Source organism: Orbicella franksi, chromosome 4 (assembly GCF_964199315.1).
Source record: "Orbicella franksi chromosome 4, jaOrbFran1.1, whole genome shotgun sequence".
Taxonomy (NCBI): Eukaryota; Metazoa; Cnidaria; class Anthozoa; order Scleractinia; family Merulinidae; genus Orbicella; species Orbicella franksi.
The window spans coordinates 22,477,790-22,496,132 of record NC_138148.1 but is presented as its reverse complement, the minus strand read 5'-3'; the positions used below and the strand labels follow the sequence as shown (position 1 = coordinate 22,496,132).

The window sequence follows — 18,343 nt, the reverse complement described above, 5'->3', positions numbered from 1 at the left end:
AAGTCAAACCCATACATAAGTACCCCATTTTTCAACTCAGTTTTATCATGGAATCAATTTAAACTCATAACATCTTTATTGCATTGTTATGACAACACCAGACCAGAGGCCAGGCATGGCAATCCTTCAATCATGGAAAAAAGTACTTGGGACACTTATGTAATGTAACAAATTATCTGTGTTTTAGAACTTTAGTTGGAAAAAAAAACACTGCTATATCCTTTAAAATGCGTTGCTGTCCCCCCTCCCCACCCAACACAATGTTGAAAATCAGGTAAAATTGCAGGTACTTGCACTGTCACGCAATCCTGATAAAAAAATTAATCGAAAACCATTTAGTGGATAAAGTCAAGAAATTGTGATGCTAGAGGAGATTAATAAAAGTGACACTTATCTAATTTTTAAGTCTGTGCATTTTCCCAAACCTCAGATATTCATCACAATATTTGACACAAATTTACAGAGCCCAGTATGGAGCCGCCATGTTGGTGTACCTCCGTGGTAAACCAACATTGCAGCTGGAAAATAACATAAACATCTGGAACTTACTTTGGCTATCTAGGCAACTGATTATCTGTATTGAGCAAACAAGCACTTACATAAGCACTTTTCCTAATACTTTAACTTCTGAATGGGCTAAAAATCACAAGATAAATATATGTTTTTTGACAAACGCTTTCATAGCTCAATGTCATGCACCGCCATAAATCTGAAATTCAAAATGTCCTGCTTGCTTAGGAAACGCAAAAACAACAGCAGCAACGACAAAGGCTAAAGAAAATAGACTGAAACATTCATAGGCTGATATAAAGACCTTGACTTATTTCACTCCCTAAAGACCTGCAAACTAGTAATAAGCTATTAATTGATTTGAGAGAAATGGAATCAAAGGCAGAATAGCTTGAGTACATCAATTCGATTGAATTTTGTACGACCTCAAATGCAGAACATATAGCTCAACTGCAATATAGCTAGTGTTTCTCAGTATAACGACTGCCTAGGTACACACAGCAAGCGTCTAGTTTCATAAAATTTGCATGGCGAATTGCAGGGTACCCCCCCCCCCCAAAAAAAGTTGGCAAATCTGGGGTTAATAAAGAACAGCACAAGAGCAAGTGACCATCAATTTTCAATACCAGTCATTTCATAATTATTTTTGTTACCATTGATGGTTACAGACTACGATCAGTATTGGACTTAATTCATGGAAAAGAATAATGTAATCAAAACAATAATCATAAAATTACATTAGCAAACAAGGCATGTACGTGTTAAAGGCAAAATCACTTCCATGAACATACCACAGAATAAATATTGTTGTACTGGTCAAACTAATAACAACAACAACAATATAACAACATTTATTCCATCAGTCTTTCTTTTAACTAAGTGGGCTGATGATAGCTCCTTTGACTGAGGAATTAACTTTACACCTACAATCTTGCAACTGATCTTTGACGTCCTGCATCCATGTCAATATCCTCATCATCATCAACTAAGTGAGACCTGGGATGAGGAAAACTCCTTTGCTGGCTGCTACCACGGCCTCTGCCTGTACTCCTGCCTCTGCCTCTATAATGGCCGCGGAAAGACTGTCCTCTTGTTTGCTTATCTGATTTTTCAGCAAAAAGAAGAAAATAAGAACTGTAAAAATCTTACAAAAAGCAAAGCAGGGCTTATCAGCAAGACCATCTTGAAAAGGGCAAAAAACTTTCTGTAAGTACATGGAGTATTTTAATGCAAACTGCCAACTCATGTAGCTCCACATCACTTTTAGAACAAGCATCCCAACCAGCAGACAGAGTAGTTTCAATTTAATTTACAGTAACCGGAAAACTGGAAAATACACATAATTTAACTGTGAACATACATCATTATAAAGTAAATAAACAAAACAAACAAATTTCTGCATGTAGGTGCCAATGACAGTTCATTCTTAGATATGATAAACTGCATTTCATTTTCTCAGCGTGCACATACTGGCACATAAAATGATCACAAATACAAGGTAACATGTACATAAGTTTGTTCATTCGAATATCCAACGATTGATTGTTATGGTTTTTTACGATGTTTTGTAATGGTCTGTTGTAACAGTTTATTGCATCTTGTGCGATCATATTGCTAATGTGCCTCATTGTATATGGAAACTAACTCTGATGAGCGGGCCAACTTAATGTTAGCCTACGAAACAGAGCTGTATTAAACTCCATACGTACTCAACATCTGAGTAGCCTCCCAACTTATTTCATTGTATCAGCTCCTTCCTCGTAGAGCATAATATTGGCTTCAGTGGCGATCAGTACCTGAATTAAGATCCTTTGTCATATTTTCCATTATTGCCCTGAGTTCAGATGACACAGACGACACTCCTGAACAGCGCGTCTGTTAGATGTCAAGTCAAACAAAGTGTCCAAGCAGAGGCACAGCCATACAATGAAATTGATGACATGTTGCACATTCTATTGTTAGATCATACTGTACTTTCCTTAAACACAGGTGGTGCTTTTTCTGACATTATTTATGCGAGGTTACCCCTACATTTTATGTTATGAAATGGAAGTGGCAAGCCTATTCAACACGTGATTAGTTTCTGGTTGTGAGCAAAAGGTATTTAGACTGTATTTCAGCTGAACCAGAGGAAGGCTGTCAGAGACACAAAAAGTGCTGTTATTAAAAACATATATAAAAAACAAAAATGATTTTTATGTTATCATTTGCCATGTATATGTAGTTTAAAGATCTTTTTTAATGTGTTTGCCTTTCTGTGTGTAAAAGCAAATTCTAAGGAAATTTGCAAAGAAATATCCTTTCCTTCTTTTTCAGAAAAATGCTGATGTCAGCATTTTTGTTGAGATTCAAGGCTAATTATCTCAAAAAAAATGCATGGCTACCCGAATTTTTCTTTTTTACAAACACAATATACATAGAACACTCATCAAAAGTATTATGTACCGGTCAAAAACAATACGGACTAAAAATCTTTACCCACATGGGTAAACTCTACCCACGTTTGACCAATCAGAGTGCAGTTTTTTAATAGCCATCTGGCCAAGTAAAGTTTACCCATGCGCATAAACTTTACCCAGCAGCTGTTTGTGAAATACCGACCGTTTCAATCCCAAGTGGCTAAATAATGTCACCTTTCCTTCAAATGCTATGTTTCTTAGTGCAACAGATTATTTTGACCTGAGAAAATGAAAAATCTATGCTTTCATACATGAAAGATGGCGTGCTTTCTGCTTGGTAACCTAATTGAGCAAAACTTCTTAGGTCAATAATATGTTATTCATTATCTCGGTCTCAAGGGAGCTCTTGATGACAAGTCACAGTCATGACATCATAACTTCAACTAGTTGTTTGTGATCACAGCTATTGCGCCGTTTTTGTGGAAATTGGAATTGCTGGTACATCTTTCGGATTCTTCTAACAGGAAATGTAGGATAACTGTTCTTCACATCCAACCATAACTCAGATTATACTTCTTCAGGCATGAAAACGGTTTTAAAAAGAGTTGGAGAACATGGTCCAGTCCTCGTGGTAAACTTTACCATGACTCACGTGCCAAACAGTTTTCGTGGCAATTACGACGGACATGTTCTTGAGAGCAAATTACTGTATGGCAAGTTCGACTGTTCAGCCACACAAAACAGCTCAATTCTTCTGCATTAATCAACGGTGATCAAATTCTTACCTTTCCCTCAAAATTGTACTCTTATCCCTCCAGGAAATCTCAAATCCTCAAGCAGTGGTGCTAGTTGAAGACCATATTTCTTCATAATCATGTACTAATTTACGTGTTTATTTAAAGGTATTCACTAAAAATGTAAGAATGAAAAGGTAGCCCTTACAACTAGCCCATTTACAGTTCACCAACATATCACACCACTATCGGCACTACCTCAGTGTAAATAAACTTAGTCTATTAAATTAAGCTGGCCCAAAAATCATGTTGTGTTGCCATGAAATTTTCTGGCCTCTGGAGCCAAGGTAATGATATCTCAATCCAGAGTTTCTGTTTTCTCATAAAATTCCGCAATGAAAACATATCTGTATCTTACCTTGTGAGTGATCGACACTACCTTTGAAGGTCCAAGATTTATGTACACATGATGTTGCATCCCTCTGATCTCACCACTTCAAGCGAACTGTGAATTGTTGTTATCCTTACATTATTTCTCTCTTCCACATAATTTTGAGGGCTTGTTATTTTTGCGGACTTCCTCTGGCAGCGTGGTAACTTTGCTTTTTACATACATTGAAATATGCCTTCCACGGACATCTTGGCATTATCGATAGACTCATTTGCAAATATTGTGAACAGTATCAAGGAGGACATAAAAGAAGCCATATTTTGTATTCCTTTACGAGCTGCAACACTTCAGACAGGTTTTGTTTGGCTTGTTTGCCCGATCTTCTGATTCATGTCCGAAAGTTATTGTAATCTTTTCAAATGACACTTCGTTTACATTGTTCAGCCTCATCGAATTACAAATCTCCTAAAACATCAGTGGTAAAGTTTACCACATATGTGCTTGGTTGGTGCTTCCTTATAATTTGATAAAAGGAAAATGGTTTCTTTAGATTAAAGCCCATTTCAACCTAGTTCAAAGCCATGGCATCATTTGTGTTTAGCATAGAGACTTGATAGGCCCTCGATTTGACTGACACGAGGGACAAGGGAAGGGTAATAACAAGTCACAGTTTGCTTGAGTTAATTTCTTTAATTAGTTGTTCAGGGATAACGAGTACAGATATATTAAAGTAGGTAATTAATTTTGAAAGACCTAACGTTTTAACAATGCTTATCTTACCAAGAACCATAAGGTTTCGTCTTTTCCAACTATTTATTTTCTAGGTTCCGGATTTACTCTATAAAATTTAACTCAGTTGCTTTACATGAATTGTATGAGAAAAAAACACCAAGGGCTTTTATAGGGTCTCGTGGCCAGCGAAAACCAAAGAGAGTTTCAAGGTTGTTTTTCCAACTACTGAGTCACATCCCTTCTGTTTTTGTAGCGTTAATTTTTAAGGTAATTCCTCTGAAATAAAAGTGACAATAGATTTTTGTTCAAACTTTGTCCACTGAATATTTATCATATGATAACTTCAATTTTGAAATAAAAAAGGGGGGTGCCCATGCTCATTAAGGAGCAGTGAGGCATTGAAAATGCCTCATTTTGGCATTATTTAATGCTTATTATAAGAACGCATTCCCAGTAATTGTAACATCTTTGTGAGCCCGGACTCATAAGAACACGCATTAAACTACAGTCAATACATTGTGTCGGACACAAATAAATGTTTTAAGTTTGATTCAGACAGAAAGCTAAATCCTTGGTTAAAAATTTGAGCCAAATTTCTTGACGTGGTTACCAACTACCAAAAAGAAAAGACCACCGTGTTTCTGCTATTTTTCTTATTTATTCAATTTTCAGCCACAGAAATTAGATCAGTCTTTTCTCACGCAAAGCTTATGATTAGTTGATTACAATGAGTGGAAAAAAAATTGGGGTGCCCGTGCTTGTTGGTGAGCTAGAGCCATTTTTCAACTGACAGAGCTCAACATCAAGGCAAATCCATCATGTTTTCAATGTGCGCATGCACGAGCATGTGCTAATGACGCCATAAATTATGCGCAGTAAGGATGCGCAATGCAAATGCGAGGAACGACCTTAAGCCAGAGAGATTTTTAAAGCTATTTCGAAGTACCAGTAGTTTTGGTATAACATCCAGGTCTCGCACAAAAACCGTGGTGTCGTCAGTATACAAAGATGATTTGATTACTTTCCCACCTACTTTAATTCCCTTTATTGTATTCTTGTTTCTAGTTGAATTGAACTTCGATACCTATCACAAAAAGCAATCCGGACAGAGGGCAACCTTGTCTGATACCCCTCTCTAAAGCAAAGAATTCTGACACATGGCCATTGTTTAAACACAGCTTGTAACATTGTTGTAAAAAATTTTCACCCAGTTTATAACGTCAGGTTCAAAATTAAACTTGTTAAGAGTGTCAATAAGGAAAACCCATTCAGTAGTGTCCAAAGCTTTTCAAAAATCAATAAAAAGGGCAACGTCCGGGACATTTTTCTCGTCTGTATATGACATTATGTCCATAAGTTAAACGAACGTTTTTACTGATACAACAGCCTTTAACGTAACTGGTTTGGTCAGGGTTAATAATTTTTGGAAGAACTTTTTGCAATCTCTTCGCAATTGTTTTTGTCAGTATTTTATAGTCAATGTTAAGAAGAGAGATTGGTCTGAGATTCGCCAATGATGTGGTGTCTTTATTTGGTTTCGGGATGAGTGTAATAATCCCTCTTCTTTGAGAAATTGACAAAGTTCCTGTATCAAAAGCAAAGTTAAAACTTTTTATCATGTCAAGATGCAATTCTTTCCAACAAAGTTTGTAAAACTCTGCACGTAATCGATCCGTTCCCCGCACTTTTCATTTTGGAAATCATTTAGGGCTTTTAGGCATTCTTCAGCCAAGACCTTTCCTTGACACATTTGCAGGTCCGTATTCTCTAGAGGGGTAATGTTTTCAATTTTTTTTTTTCAGGATGCGTGGCCGAAGTCTAAAGAGCTTCATAATATTCCAGAATCACAGAATCTTGAATTGATCGCTTGTGACGGTGCCGTTTGAGCGTTTTAATTTTGCAATTATCTTTTTTTCATAATTTCGTTTCTCAAGGTTATAGAAGTAACGGTTGTTGCATTCACCGTCTTCGTACCACCTCACCTTACCTCTTAGAATTGCATCTTTTGCCTTGTATTGCATAATCCTCTTTAGGCATAGTCTGATGTTTTGAATTTCACAAATTATATATTTGTTATTTGGTTCTGCTTCAGCTCTTTTAAACAGAGCATTAATGTGGTTCTGGAGAATAGTTTCAGTGGATTTTCTTTCTCTAGATTTGTTTTTGGAATATTTCACAGTAAAACCTCTAATCTCCATTTTAATCAATGACACGTAATTTTCATCATCGGTAACTGATTAAATTTCCAAAAACCTGGACCTTTTTTTTGTTTAAGTTCTTCACTTTTGAAGTGAATAAAAATAGCAGAGTGGTCTGTTTCAGGAGCAAAAGTGATTGTGCATTTGTTGGTCAGGTTCATTAGCTGTCTGGAAATTAGAAAATAATCAAGACAACATTGTATTTTAAAAGACTTATTTCGCCACGTAAACTTCTCTTCGTTTGAGTTTGTGGATTCCAATAGCCACTGCAAAGATCTACTTTTTCCACGTGGTCCTAACCTGGTGCAAAAACGTTTGTGTTTTGTAGGCACCGTCCTTAACAGGTCACTGTTGTTTTCAATGGCTTGACAACTAGCCACAGAGCGAGAAAGAGTTTTCTTTATTTGGAAAATGCGTATACAGTATGTGCGCATATGCTTCCAGACTAGAATTAGCTGAAAAACACGTTTTGCAATTTGGTTCTTGGCAGAAAATTAACTGACTGAGTATTTATTGAAAGAGAGAGTACAGTACCACTCAAAAGTAAGTTACCACCTCTTGTCCTGTTTGTCACAAGACCAGACTCTCGTCTTGCAAGATGAGAGTCTCGCCTCGCAAGATGAGAGTTTCGTCTCGAGAAATGAGAGTCTCTTCTCGCGAGAACCATTGAAGCGTATATTTGGGAATAAATTACAAGCAGTCAGCTTATGAGAAAACGATTAATTTCTCGTGATGCGGCTAAGTTTACCCCACGAGAGCATCTGGATTTGCGGGCTCTTGTTTTACACACTGCTTCAAGGGAGCCAACTTTAACTTACAAGCAAAAAACTTAAATGAAAGTGATGAAAAACAAACGTCAAAGATGTTCACCAAAACTCGAGTACAGCAGTCGCTTTACTTATTTCATTGCAATGTGTTGACTTTGCGTAAATATGAACAACAGCTTTTAAGTGGAAACTTGCTTCACAAGACCCAGTACTATCATCAAAAATGAAGAAACTGAATGGAAACGTTGTTTTTTATTCTCAAATCAAGATGTTGGTGAAAGTGCTTGAGTAATTGATGAGTAAAGTGTCAATAGTTTCAGGATTATTTTTAGTCCGTAACGCAGTGAATTTGCATGAGTGTGCTTGTCCTTTGAACTCGCTTTTGAATCGTAAAATCATTGTTTACATCAATAAAATTGAATGTAAACAATCTTAAAAATCAAAATATTAACCACCAGAAAGAGAACTTCGGTAAATCTGTACATGTTTTGTCTGACAGCAAGAAAGGAAGTGAATTTTTGATTACACAACAAATCGAAAACGTGACTTAATGCACGTGTCCTTTGCTAAAATAACAAACACACGTGGCAGAAGTGTCCCAAGAATTGGAACACGAATCTTTAATCTCTAATCTTTGATGAAAGACAATTTTTATGCTAATTATTTAACTGGTGCTTGGATCTTAAGTATTGACCCATGTATGAGTCGAGGGGGAATTTTCGGACTGATTTTTAGGTCTTGAAAGGTTGACTTATACATGGGAAAATACAGTAATGCTGAACAACTAGCAGGAGTAGACTAGTGGGGATATATGGCTTGTGTAACAATTCCCTCCCAACATTGCTAAAGCCCGCAAATGATCCCTGTACCGCAAATGATCTCCAAATTGGACCACAAATAATCCCAGGACTGGAAATGATTCCATCTCAAAAAGTTAGGAATGGCATGGACTCCATGAAAAGTCTATGGATGGATACATATTTTCTCAATTATCCTCGGTGAAGAAAAGACAGGCACCTCTGGCATAAAAGCAGCAATAAAAAACATTAAACATACTGTGCAAAACACCAAATTGACGTGTCAACAGTACACATTTTTCGTTTAGGGCACGCACAGCAAAAAGAAACATGAATCTTCAAAGATGCCTCTGCCATCTAATTATAATTGCATTGAACTTTTCCCTGTACACTTCTTATACTTGCGTCCTAGATAGCCACGGGCTCCCACAAAAGTCCACAAGATTAACTGAGTGTGAGTTACCACAGTGTTCTTTAGATATATTAGATATATATTAATACTGTGAAACTCAGAAAACTGTGAATAACAGAAATATTTAAGGGATATTATTGTGTAGCAAGGAAAAAGTCAATTAAGTGTGAGAAAACTAAACTGTAAACACCTGCGATAAATGGTTGTAGTTTTGAGGTTTTCTCGCATGTCCTGAACTTTGTTGTGAGTGGTTCAGTATCCAATTAACCAAATGTTCACAGCTTTCTGAGTTATACAGTTATAAAAAGACCATTTGCATAAATTTTAAATTCACTGTCCAAATTCCTGAGTCCTCACTCTTCCATCTTATTTGGCAAGGTGACCATTTCCAGTCTGGGATCATTTACGGTACAATTTGTCTGTTTGAGCCATTTAGAAGGGTTTTGACTAGAAGTAAAGGCGGTTTACAATTCAAATATCATCTTGTCCGGCACTTTGTAAATGCGACAATATTATTTCGTCTTGAGTTTTCACTATCTTCATTAACTATTAACTCTCATCAGGGAGGGATTCTCAGGTTTCATAAGATCCTCAAAGCTTCAAAACAGCCAGTGACTATGTCTCACAAAAATAACTAAATGTGAGCAGCAAGCCATAGAAACTTTGAAAAATAATCCTTTAGTTAAAGAAAGAATTACTAGCATAAATCTACTAGCGTTCTATCACGGACAGTATTCTCTGAATGGCTACGGTACTCACTGTCTATTCTGTTGTAGGTAGTGAGTACCATAGCAGCGAGCACTTGTTAACAAACTGGCAGCGGCTTCTTTGCGTTTTCAAAGTGTCTGTGAAGAGATGCACCCTTGTCAACTATCACACGACAGAAATCTTGAACTCATAATCTAATTGTTTATTTTATGTTTTGAATGAACGATTTGTGTCAAATAAAACTGGAGATATCACTTTTTCAACAAGGATCTTCTGACCACTTCAGGCAATGAACATTTCACAAGTGACTTGACAATGCATGCCAAAGCACAGATCTTGTCCTCCGAAAAAAATTCACTCAACGTGAACGACATGCTATAGAAACTGTGATAAACAATTCTTTCATCAAGGAAGAGTATTTTACCATTTGAAGGAACAATTTGTGTCAAATAAAACCAGAGATATCATTTTTTAATGACAGGGTAGAAATTAATGAAGTCAATCAACAGTTGCGACTTGTTAGCTTCTTGCCGTCGCATACCAAAACACAAACACAAAATTTTCATGAACTAACTAACTGTGAATGGAGTTTCAGTGAGAGTTTTATTCCTATTCTCAAAATTGAATGGGAATGAATGGTAAGTTAAAGACAGTTATTTTGTTAAAAATTGTGAGGACTAATCAACATTTACAAAATATCCCTGACAAATTGTTCGCAGCTGTAAACTGCAAAGTACATGTAAACATGTAAAGAATTTTCCAAATGTTCTCCGTTTTCTCAAGTGTATGCTGAAAAACATGATCTGGAAACTGCAGAAAGTGAAACATGCCACTGCAAGTAGATCAGGGCTCAAACTTAACTTATTTTAGATATAACTTACACAAGAACTCGATTTTATACGTTACTTTGCATGCGAGAAAAGTCACAATCGAAGAGCGAAAAAATTAGAAATAACACGAGTAACACTTAGTTACAAAGCTACCATTGTTCTCAGGTGATATGTCTCTGGTCCGAAGGTGATGGTTGTCTCCACGGTCATTTTAAATGAAGCAAAGCATAAAGTGTTTTAAGTCCGTGGTTTTCATTGTGAGACAAACACCTTTACCGAGGTTTACTACTGCGTTCACACGATTAAAAATTTCACTTCAGTAAAGTTAAAACAAACCTAGGTTAACATCTCTCGTGAAAACATGGAGAACATGTTTAGTACCTTGACCTCAGAAATTGCTTACCACGGTAAATACTAAAGTGTTAACACAGCACAAGTCTTTAAACCTCCCAACGAGCGTTCAACAACCCACAGACAGTTTTAATGAGAGGTATTAGAGTTGAAATGATCAAAACAAGATGGCCAAAAGCCACATGCAGCTAGGTAGGGTCAGGGATTAGTTTGAAATTACATCCCCACTATATCCTCCGAAAAATAAAAACTTCATGACATGTACCTCTAAAACTACTTGGTCCACCTTCGGATCCCGATGCGGCATCTTGCACTGCCTTAGCAAATAAGTTCTTTGACATTTTTCGTATCCTGCTTGAACAAATCACTTGGCGGACAGTCCACGACAGTCAACGCACATCCGCTGGTCAGCAGCCTCGCCTTTGTAGGTACTTCATATAGGGTAGTTATAATGTACCTTTAAATACCGCTGTAAACCCTTGTAAACCTTCGTGGGTGTCCTCCAGAAAAAAATTCGTACGCGCGCTGTTTTGAAGGAACCCCCCACAAACTATATATCAATAGAAAGGTTATAAAATGTAGAATTCGACAAATTATTTTTTTTTTTTGCCAACTGCTTTCCTAAGGCAGACTATTCAGTTTCGTGAACGAGTGGTAGAAATCCCACTCCCGTCTATCCCTGGGTCCGCTCTCTGTCCAACCACAGCCATTACCAATGCCCTCCGCTTCACTGCGCCAGTATCTACCAGGGGTTTACAAGCATTTAATTGGGTAGATGATTCCCGTGTACTCCATGTGCTTACCTATAGTGCGTTTGTCTCTAAATTGCGTTCGCACCTTTCCACTCTGGGGGTAAACCCCAGGCTTTACGCCGGTCATTCGTTTCGCAGGGGGGGGGGGGAGCCTCCTTTGCCTATCAATCGGGCGTTCCCATAGAACTGATTAAGGCTCTTGGCGACTGGCGTTCAGATACCATTTTAATTTATTTAACTATGCCATTAACCGTGCGTCTACACTCTGCTAACATGCTATGCAAGGCTATCCTACTTCTTACCTAACACGCCCTTCACTTTTCACCTCACCTATAACATCACATATTTTCACTTGGGTTTGGGCCTCTAGTTTTATTGTAGTTTATTCGAAGATTGTAATTAGCAGAATCATTTTCCGTGTTACTTGTATGTGTAGGATTAAAATAAACCGCCTGATCCCAAACACGTGGTTTGAGAGTGAGTTTCTGAGTAATATATAGGGGATTAACCAAATACCGTTTCGCAGAGGGAGGAGTATTTCCCCGTTTTGAAACCCCCAGCTTTAATTCCGAAGCTCGCAAGCTCGCTTCGGTTAAACCAGGGGGTTTCAAAACGGGGAAATGCTGAGTCCCTCTTTAAAACAGTATTTGGTTAATCCCCTATATACTACTTACAACTACTTACAACAACGGGGAAGGGAAGGGACGTATATTAGAAACAAACGAGCCCGCCATTATACCGCCAGAACCTTTGCGATGCGCCGAGCAACAAACAACTGCGCGTGGCTGATGCGGGGACGGAAAGAAAGCTGTGGAAAGCGGTGTGTAGGGACCTTTTGCAAGCAGCACAACTACCAGTTAAGAAAGGGATGAGAATGCCGGCCCCATGTCGGGTCTGCAGGGTCGGGGTGCAGTGCGACTACCGGTTATGCAGGGGCTGCGGAGGGAAAACTGTAAACCAGTGGCTAATGCGGAAGGGCAAAAAAGCGAAGAAAGATTTCGATCTCGTTCTGCTCGAGCTGAAGGCAACACAATTAGAGAAATGAGGATACGTATTATACCGCAAGGAACCATGGCAACCGCGGAGTCAAGCAACACACAAGAGAGCAAACAAATCAAAGAAAAAGTGCATCAAGAAATAGAAGAAAGCCCTTACTGCGTTAGAGCAGGAAAACTTGTAAAGGTGTTGCATTGCAAACAAAATGCTACTTGTACGGCAAAAATTACTTTGAACCTTTTTGCTGTACGGAGGAAAAAACGGCCTTTGCCACGATTGCTGCTAGAAAAACATTTCCCACTATCTGGGATACCCAATTTATGACGTCCACGAGTACGGTCGAACCTTTATTAAATTTCATTAGACATAAGAAAACATCATCGAGATCGCATGCAGTGTCACAAAAAAACAGGTGAAAAAAAAGGGGGAGGAAAACCTTTTTTTTTTTTTAGCCAGTCAAGGTAATTGTAACAAAACAAAATGGAGGCGGTCTCTGTTTTCCAATGTCGACTAGGCGTCTTCAACAAAGTTTGAAATCATAGTAGACATTGCCTGTTTCTACTGACAATTTAGCACCAAGATTCAAGATGAAGTTTGTTTTTTCTCTTTTTTCCATCGCATAAAACAACGAAGCCGGCGCCCACGCTAAAAAGGTTGAACCGTTCTCTTTTTCAAGTTTTAACACAACTGAAGGTCCGTATTTGTTCCGTCCTTGGTTGTATAATGCAAGGACTTTATACGTACCTACCTCAATATCACGCTATCTAAGTGTTTCTTCTGGCTCTTGAAAGTCTTCGAGAGATGGCCAGTCGCGCTTGTCGGGTGGAGGTGTGTCAACAACATCGAAAGCTTGTCCACGATCCATCGTAGAATACCAAATATACGCATCTCTTCAACAAGAAATTCAAAGATCACTATTTTGCCTCAACCATTGCAGCGACGATCTCGCGAGTAATATCTCGAGCATCTTTTTGCCACTCAGGAGTAAAAATTTCTTCATGAACGAAAAGGCAGAGCATGTGGAACCACACAATCATCTTTTAATAACATGGAAGAAAACCCTGGAGTTTTTAAATGTCAGTTCGAAGCGGCAGGGTCCGTAATTTTTTTTATCAGTTCAGCTTCAAGTCTGCCGCGGATGTCTTTCTCCATTTTCTTAACATCGGCCTCAGTAAGCTTTCCCTTTGACGGTTGGCGGAGCATCTTTGCTCGGACTTGTTCCTTCAGTGCGTTATACTGTTGAAACTCGGAAAGGATGGTGTCAAACTCGTGGGAAGACACTTCGTTGTTGTTCAAAGCTTTGGAGAGCAATCTGTTGATTGTATCCCGCTTGGCAACGGCGAGCGTGGTAATGTCTTGATGTTCTTTTATTTTCAACTCGAGTTTTTTGCTGGCGATTATCAGCCCCGAAGAAACGAGAGCGAAACAACCCCCAGCGCCGCCTAAAGGAACTGTTACAGGAAGGCCAACCAAAGACAGGGCGGAGCCAAAACTAGCGCTGGAAAACGCTGCCGAGAGAAAACTGGAGCCGGCGGCACTCCAATTAACGAACTTTCTCGTCCGTTTGTATTTTTTAGCAACGAGGCGATAGTGGCTGACCTCATGGTCCAAAGTGTTGGAAATCTCGTTGATCTTTTGCAAGCGGAAATTTTGAGAAGGCGCCGCCAGTACTGGATAGAGAGGCTCGGCAGGCGGCGCGCTTGGATGTAACAGATTTGCTGAAGACATTGCGTATATAAAGAAATTTAATTTAACTCTAATTCAAAAAGAAGGGGCAACCCCTTGAAATCAAAGAGTTCGCCATTTTCATCTTTCACGCTAATAGTGATGCTATTTATAGACTCGTCTGTAGAGCAGTACCGCAAGGGTTGTTCCGGAGAAGAAAGGTAGCTTACCTTTTCAAAAGGCTTCCTTTTCACATCAAAAAGGGCTAAGACATCTGTCCTTTTGCCATTGAACAGATTCTTTTCTTTGTCGAGCAAATCGCAATGAATGAAATATGTCGTTGGAGATCCAAGCCTCTTTATGAAGGCTATACTATAAGGCATAAACTTTCGCCCAATACCAAACATATTGGCTAAATCGCGATCAAATTCAATAGGTTTTGCCCCAGACCCAAAATTTCTGATTACAAGCTGGCCAAGAGGTTGGTTTATCCTTGTTTCCAGTTTATAGTTATATTTGGCGAACAGACCTTCTATTTCTTTTGCCATTCTTTCTAAACTGTAATGCCCTGGGCGTAATTTACTAACTGACAAAGCTTTATCTTTGTCCTTATCTCCCAAGGTGGCCGAACCTTCTTTTTTCAAATTGTCCCAGCTGTTGTATAAACTACAAGATATGAGTTTCATGAAATGTACTTTCGGTATCGGGTATTCAAAATAGACAGTCCCTCCGTTCTCTTGTGTGACAATAGTTAGAACAACCATTTTATATTTAACAAACAAAATTATGTCCAAATAAGATGGCGAATTTGTGGAAAGATCCTGAGTTTGTGAAAAAAGCGGATGCCGCGAAACAAAAGGCGTGGACAAATTTTTTAAACCACTTTCCAAAAGCGGACAAAAGCCGGTTCGTTTCACAAGAAAACATCGACGAGAAAAACAACGCAGCCGCGGAAGTATTTTTCAAAGAAAGCGAAGGCTCGTTACAAAGCGTATTCGGTTCAGACAGGCGGTATTGGAGCGCGGAAATGAAACAGGCGCTCGGTTGGGAGACAGCGGGGGTTTTCCTTATCAACTGTCGCCACTTGGTTCAAAAGTTTCCTTGCCCATCCCTGCGGTACCTTTCGACGGCAAAGCGCCAAGCTTGAAGAAAATATTCAACGCCGAAATCAAAATCTACGGCACGCCTGACCAATATTTCACAACAAAATTCCGAGAAATATTCCAGAAAACCAAACTCAGGCACAATTCTGGAACCGAAGCAAAACACTGGTTAGGAGGGCCTGACATGAAATATTGGCCGCAACAGCTCAACTTCGCGGTTTTCTGCGCGACACAGGGGTGTGGAGTTTCTCGCGAGATCTTTGACAACGGGATGAATCTCCCCCCGCAGATAAGAGCTTTCTACAAATTCCACGTGTATTTCACGGTCAGGCGCATTTTGTACCAGCTAGGAGGTATTCAGAGCATAAGCGCTTTGCCCGAAGAGCCGACTTTCAACCAAATGAATAATCGTTATGACGTTGTTTCGTACAAAAGGCTATGCGGCGAGTTCGGTATAGACCCCTCGAGCGATTTTCGCTTCACACAAGGGAAAAACCACGGCTTGGGAAGTGTATACATTGGTGTGACAGGGCACGGGCCCATGAAAACAGGAACCGCTTATATAGGAGGGTTCTACAAATTCAGCGATGAAGGCGGGGCGGCAAGCAAAGGAAATCTGCTTTCTTTCCTTGAACCTGATGCCGTGGCCCAATGGGACTGGTTCGCGCAAAACACAGCATCAGGTTTGACGCAGGTGGGCTTGTCGAGAATCAACCAGTCAATCGAGGCTTTCGTTTACTGCATCCTGGGCGCGCAGGTGAACGTCCGCAGCAGCATTCTCGGCTCAGGTGGCCGGGCGAAAGAAGTCCAAAGCGAGTTCCTGGTGCTGATGGAAAGCGCGATCACACAGCCAGACCTGGCCGCGAGCGTGCAAAGGTACCAGCTCTCGGTGGATCAAGCGAAGGTCAGGCTAAATCTTGCCGTAGCCCCCATGGCCTGGCTTATGCCCGCGCAAATGATAATCGACACCGCAAGCACGATCGGTTACAACAACAATCTGAAACAGGCGGTGTCCGGGCTGAAACTTGGGGTCAACAACGAGGTAAACCCGGATACAACAAAAGCTGCGCTCAAACTCATGGCAGGCGGCCCGTCAAAAATCAACCCCTCCCAACAGCCATCCGTCCAACCCGATACACAAAGCCGCAACTGCCGAATCGAAAAAAATCAGCTTCGCCCGAAACTCAGTAAGCACAGCCAACGGCGCAAAAAATAGAGCCAACGGCTCCAGACAAAACACCGCAACACGAAATAAACAAAACAGCTGTCATTGTTGGCGTAGTAGGATTCTCGGCTTTGCTGTTCATGGCTTGGCGGTAAAGTTAGCGCCCCTTATTAAGATATTTTTCGAACAAAAAGGCCACCGCGGCAAGAATAAGCAGCCAGGTGTGCTCGGTCAGAAACCCGATGGCTTGGCCCGCAGCTTTGAATAGAAAGCTCACAATCGAGCCAATCAGCCCGGGCAGAATAGAAGCAAGTTTCGCGCCAATATCTTTTAGGCCTTTCCCCAAAGCCTTGCCGGTGGCTTTCAAACCTCTGGTGAGGGCCCCGATGACAGCTCCGATTGTTGTCCCTGCGGCGAGAAGAATAGCGGTCAATGTCACGCCATATTTTTTGAAGATCTCCTTGACCCTTTCCAATAGAGGCCGCCCCCTTTCCCTTTCCGCAATCTCAGTTTGCAAACGCGCGAGCTCCTCGTTTCTTTCTGCCACTCTGCCTTCTGCGGCTTCTTTGTCGGAGGGCGAGGCATTCTCATCTTGGATGATTGCCTGGTCTTCCTCGTTTTGGCGCTGCCGCTCGCTTTCCTGCTCTTTCAGGTCGTCCAATGGTTTTGTTTGGTTGAGCCTTTCTTCCATGGCGTTTGTTTCACTTTCTTTTGCTGCGAGACTGGCCCTGAGTCTGTCAACCTTGGCTTGTTCCTTTTCTCTGTTTCTTGCTTGCTTTGTAAGCGAGTCCAATTCTTTTTTCTTGTTTTCAAGATCACTTTGATAGTTCTTTTTCATTTTTTTTCAGCCTACGCAGCTCTGCTTCACTTTCAAGATTCGAACCATGATTACTCTGAATGGCATCAATCTGAGCATCAGTTCGCTCGATTTTACCTCTCAGAACTTCGATTTCTTTCTTTTCTTCTTCTCTTTGCGAAGCGAGTGTTTCCGCCTGTTGTAGTTGGCTCTCTGCCTCTATCAGTCTTTGGCGTTGTTCTCTGATGGTGTCGCGGTCTTCACCAATGATGTCTTCAGCTCTTGGCCCCAAAGCTGCTTTTTTCGCATCTGTGAAACTTTTTTGTAACCCTTGATCGCCAATCTTGAAAATTTTAGACTCACCTCCCCTTGGGCCAAATGAAACAATCTCAGTTTGATTACCTTTTTTGCTGAAACCAATTGGGCCCAATTTTTTGAAGTCTACCTTCGGGAACCTACTTTTGATTTTTTCTTTTGCCCTTTCAAGCATGGCCGGTTTGTCGTCGTTATGTATGAAAGGCTCGAGCAAAGGGATATTTTCTCCACTAATGAATGATGTCTCGACATAAGAAGTGTCAGACAGGTCTGACTGCTCGTGACGAAAAGTACTCATTTCCATTTGTTCGCCCTCGTTGTAGGGGGCGCCGGGTTGGTAGGGAGTGGATGCCGCACCTGGGTCAAAAGGTTGGGTTCTGTTAACCTCTTGTTCGTCATCATCATCGTTCTGGTTAATCCGGTTGTCAAGGTACGGGTCTTTGTAACCAAATTCGCCGCCGCCTTCCGCCATAGCAATATATTTCAATAATGTTATTTTTTTAAATTAGAAAATAATCGCAGGCGTATTGTACAATCTCAGTTCCAGAGAACCTTCGCCCAACGTACAACGAAAAGACATTATACGTCATGAAGGCCGAGCGCGCGGTCAATCGAATCACCTTTACCCCCTCTGAAGCCAACCCCGGCAATACGTTGTATGTTTCCGTGCCCAAGCTGAACGAGAACGAGGTTCTGGGTGCCGGGCTCGCTAGCGCTTGTCT

General features: G+C 40.3%; 1 protein-coding gene and 1 pseudogene across 4 annotated transcripts in view; both read right to left on the bottom strand.

Moving 5' to 3' along the window:
* The window catches only part of LOC145484909 (nuclear RNA export factor 1-like), a 257,953-nt gene extending 246,710 nt beyond the window's left edge, over positions 1 to 11,243 (bottom strand). For 3 of the 4 annotated variants that reach the window (XM_081463536.1, XM_081463537.1, XM_081463539.1), the window contains exons 1-2: positions 11,095 to 11,243; positions 1,438 to 1,612 (exon numbers count right to left, since the gene is read on the bottom strand). In XM_081463536.1, coding sequence (XP_081319662.1) covers positions 1,438 to 1,612; positions 11,095 to 11,170 — 251 coding nt within the window. In that variant the 5' untranslated portion in view covers positions 11,171 to 11,243. Of the gene's footprint in view, positions 1 to 1,437; positions 1,613 to 3,694; positions 3,819 to 11,094 lie in introns of all 4 variants that reach the window. The other variant, XM_081463538.1, reaches the window with a different exon arrangement.
* Positions 11,244 to 16,663: 5,420 nt separating this feature from the next.
* On the bottom strand, positions 16,664 to 18,099 carry LOC145484914 (uncharacterized; annotated as a pseudogene).
* Between the last annotated feature and the right edge of the window lie 244 nt (positions 18,100 to 18,343).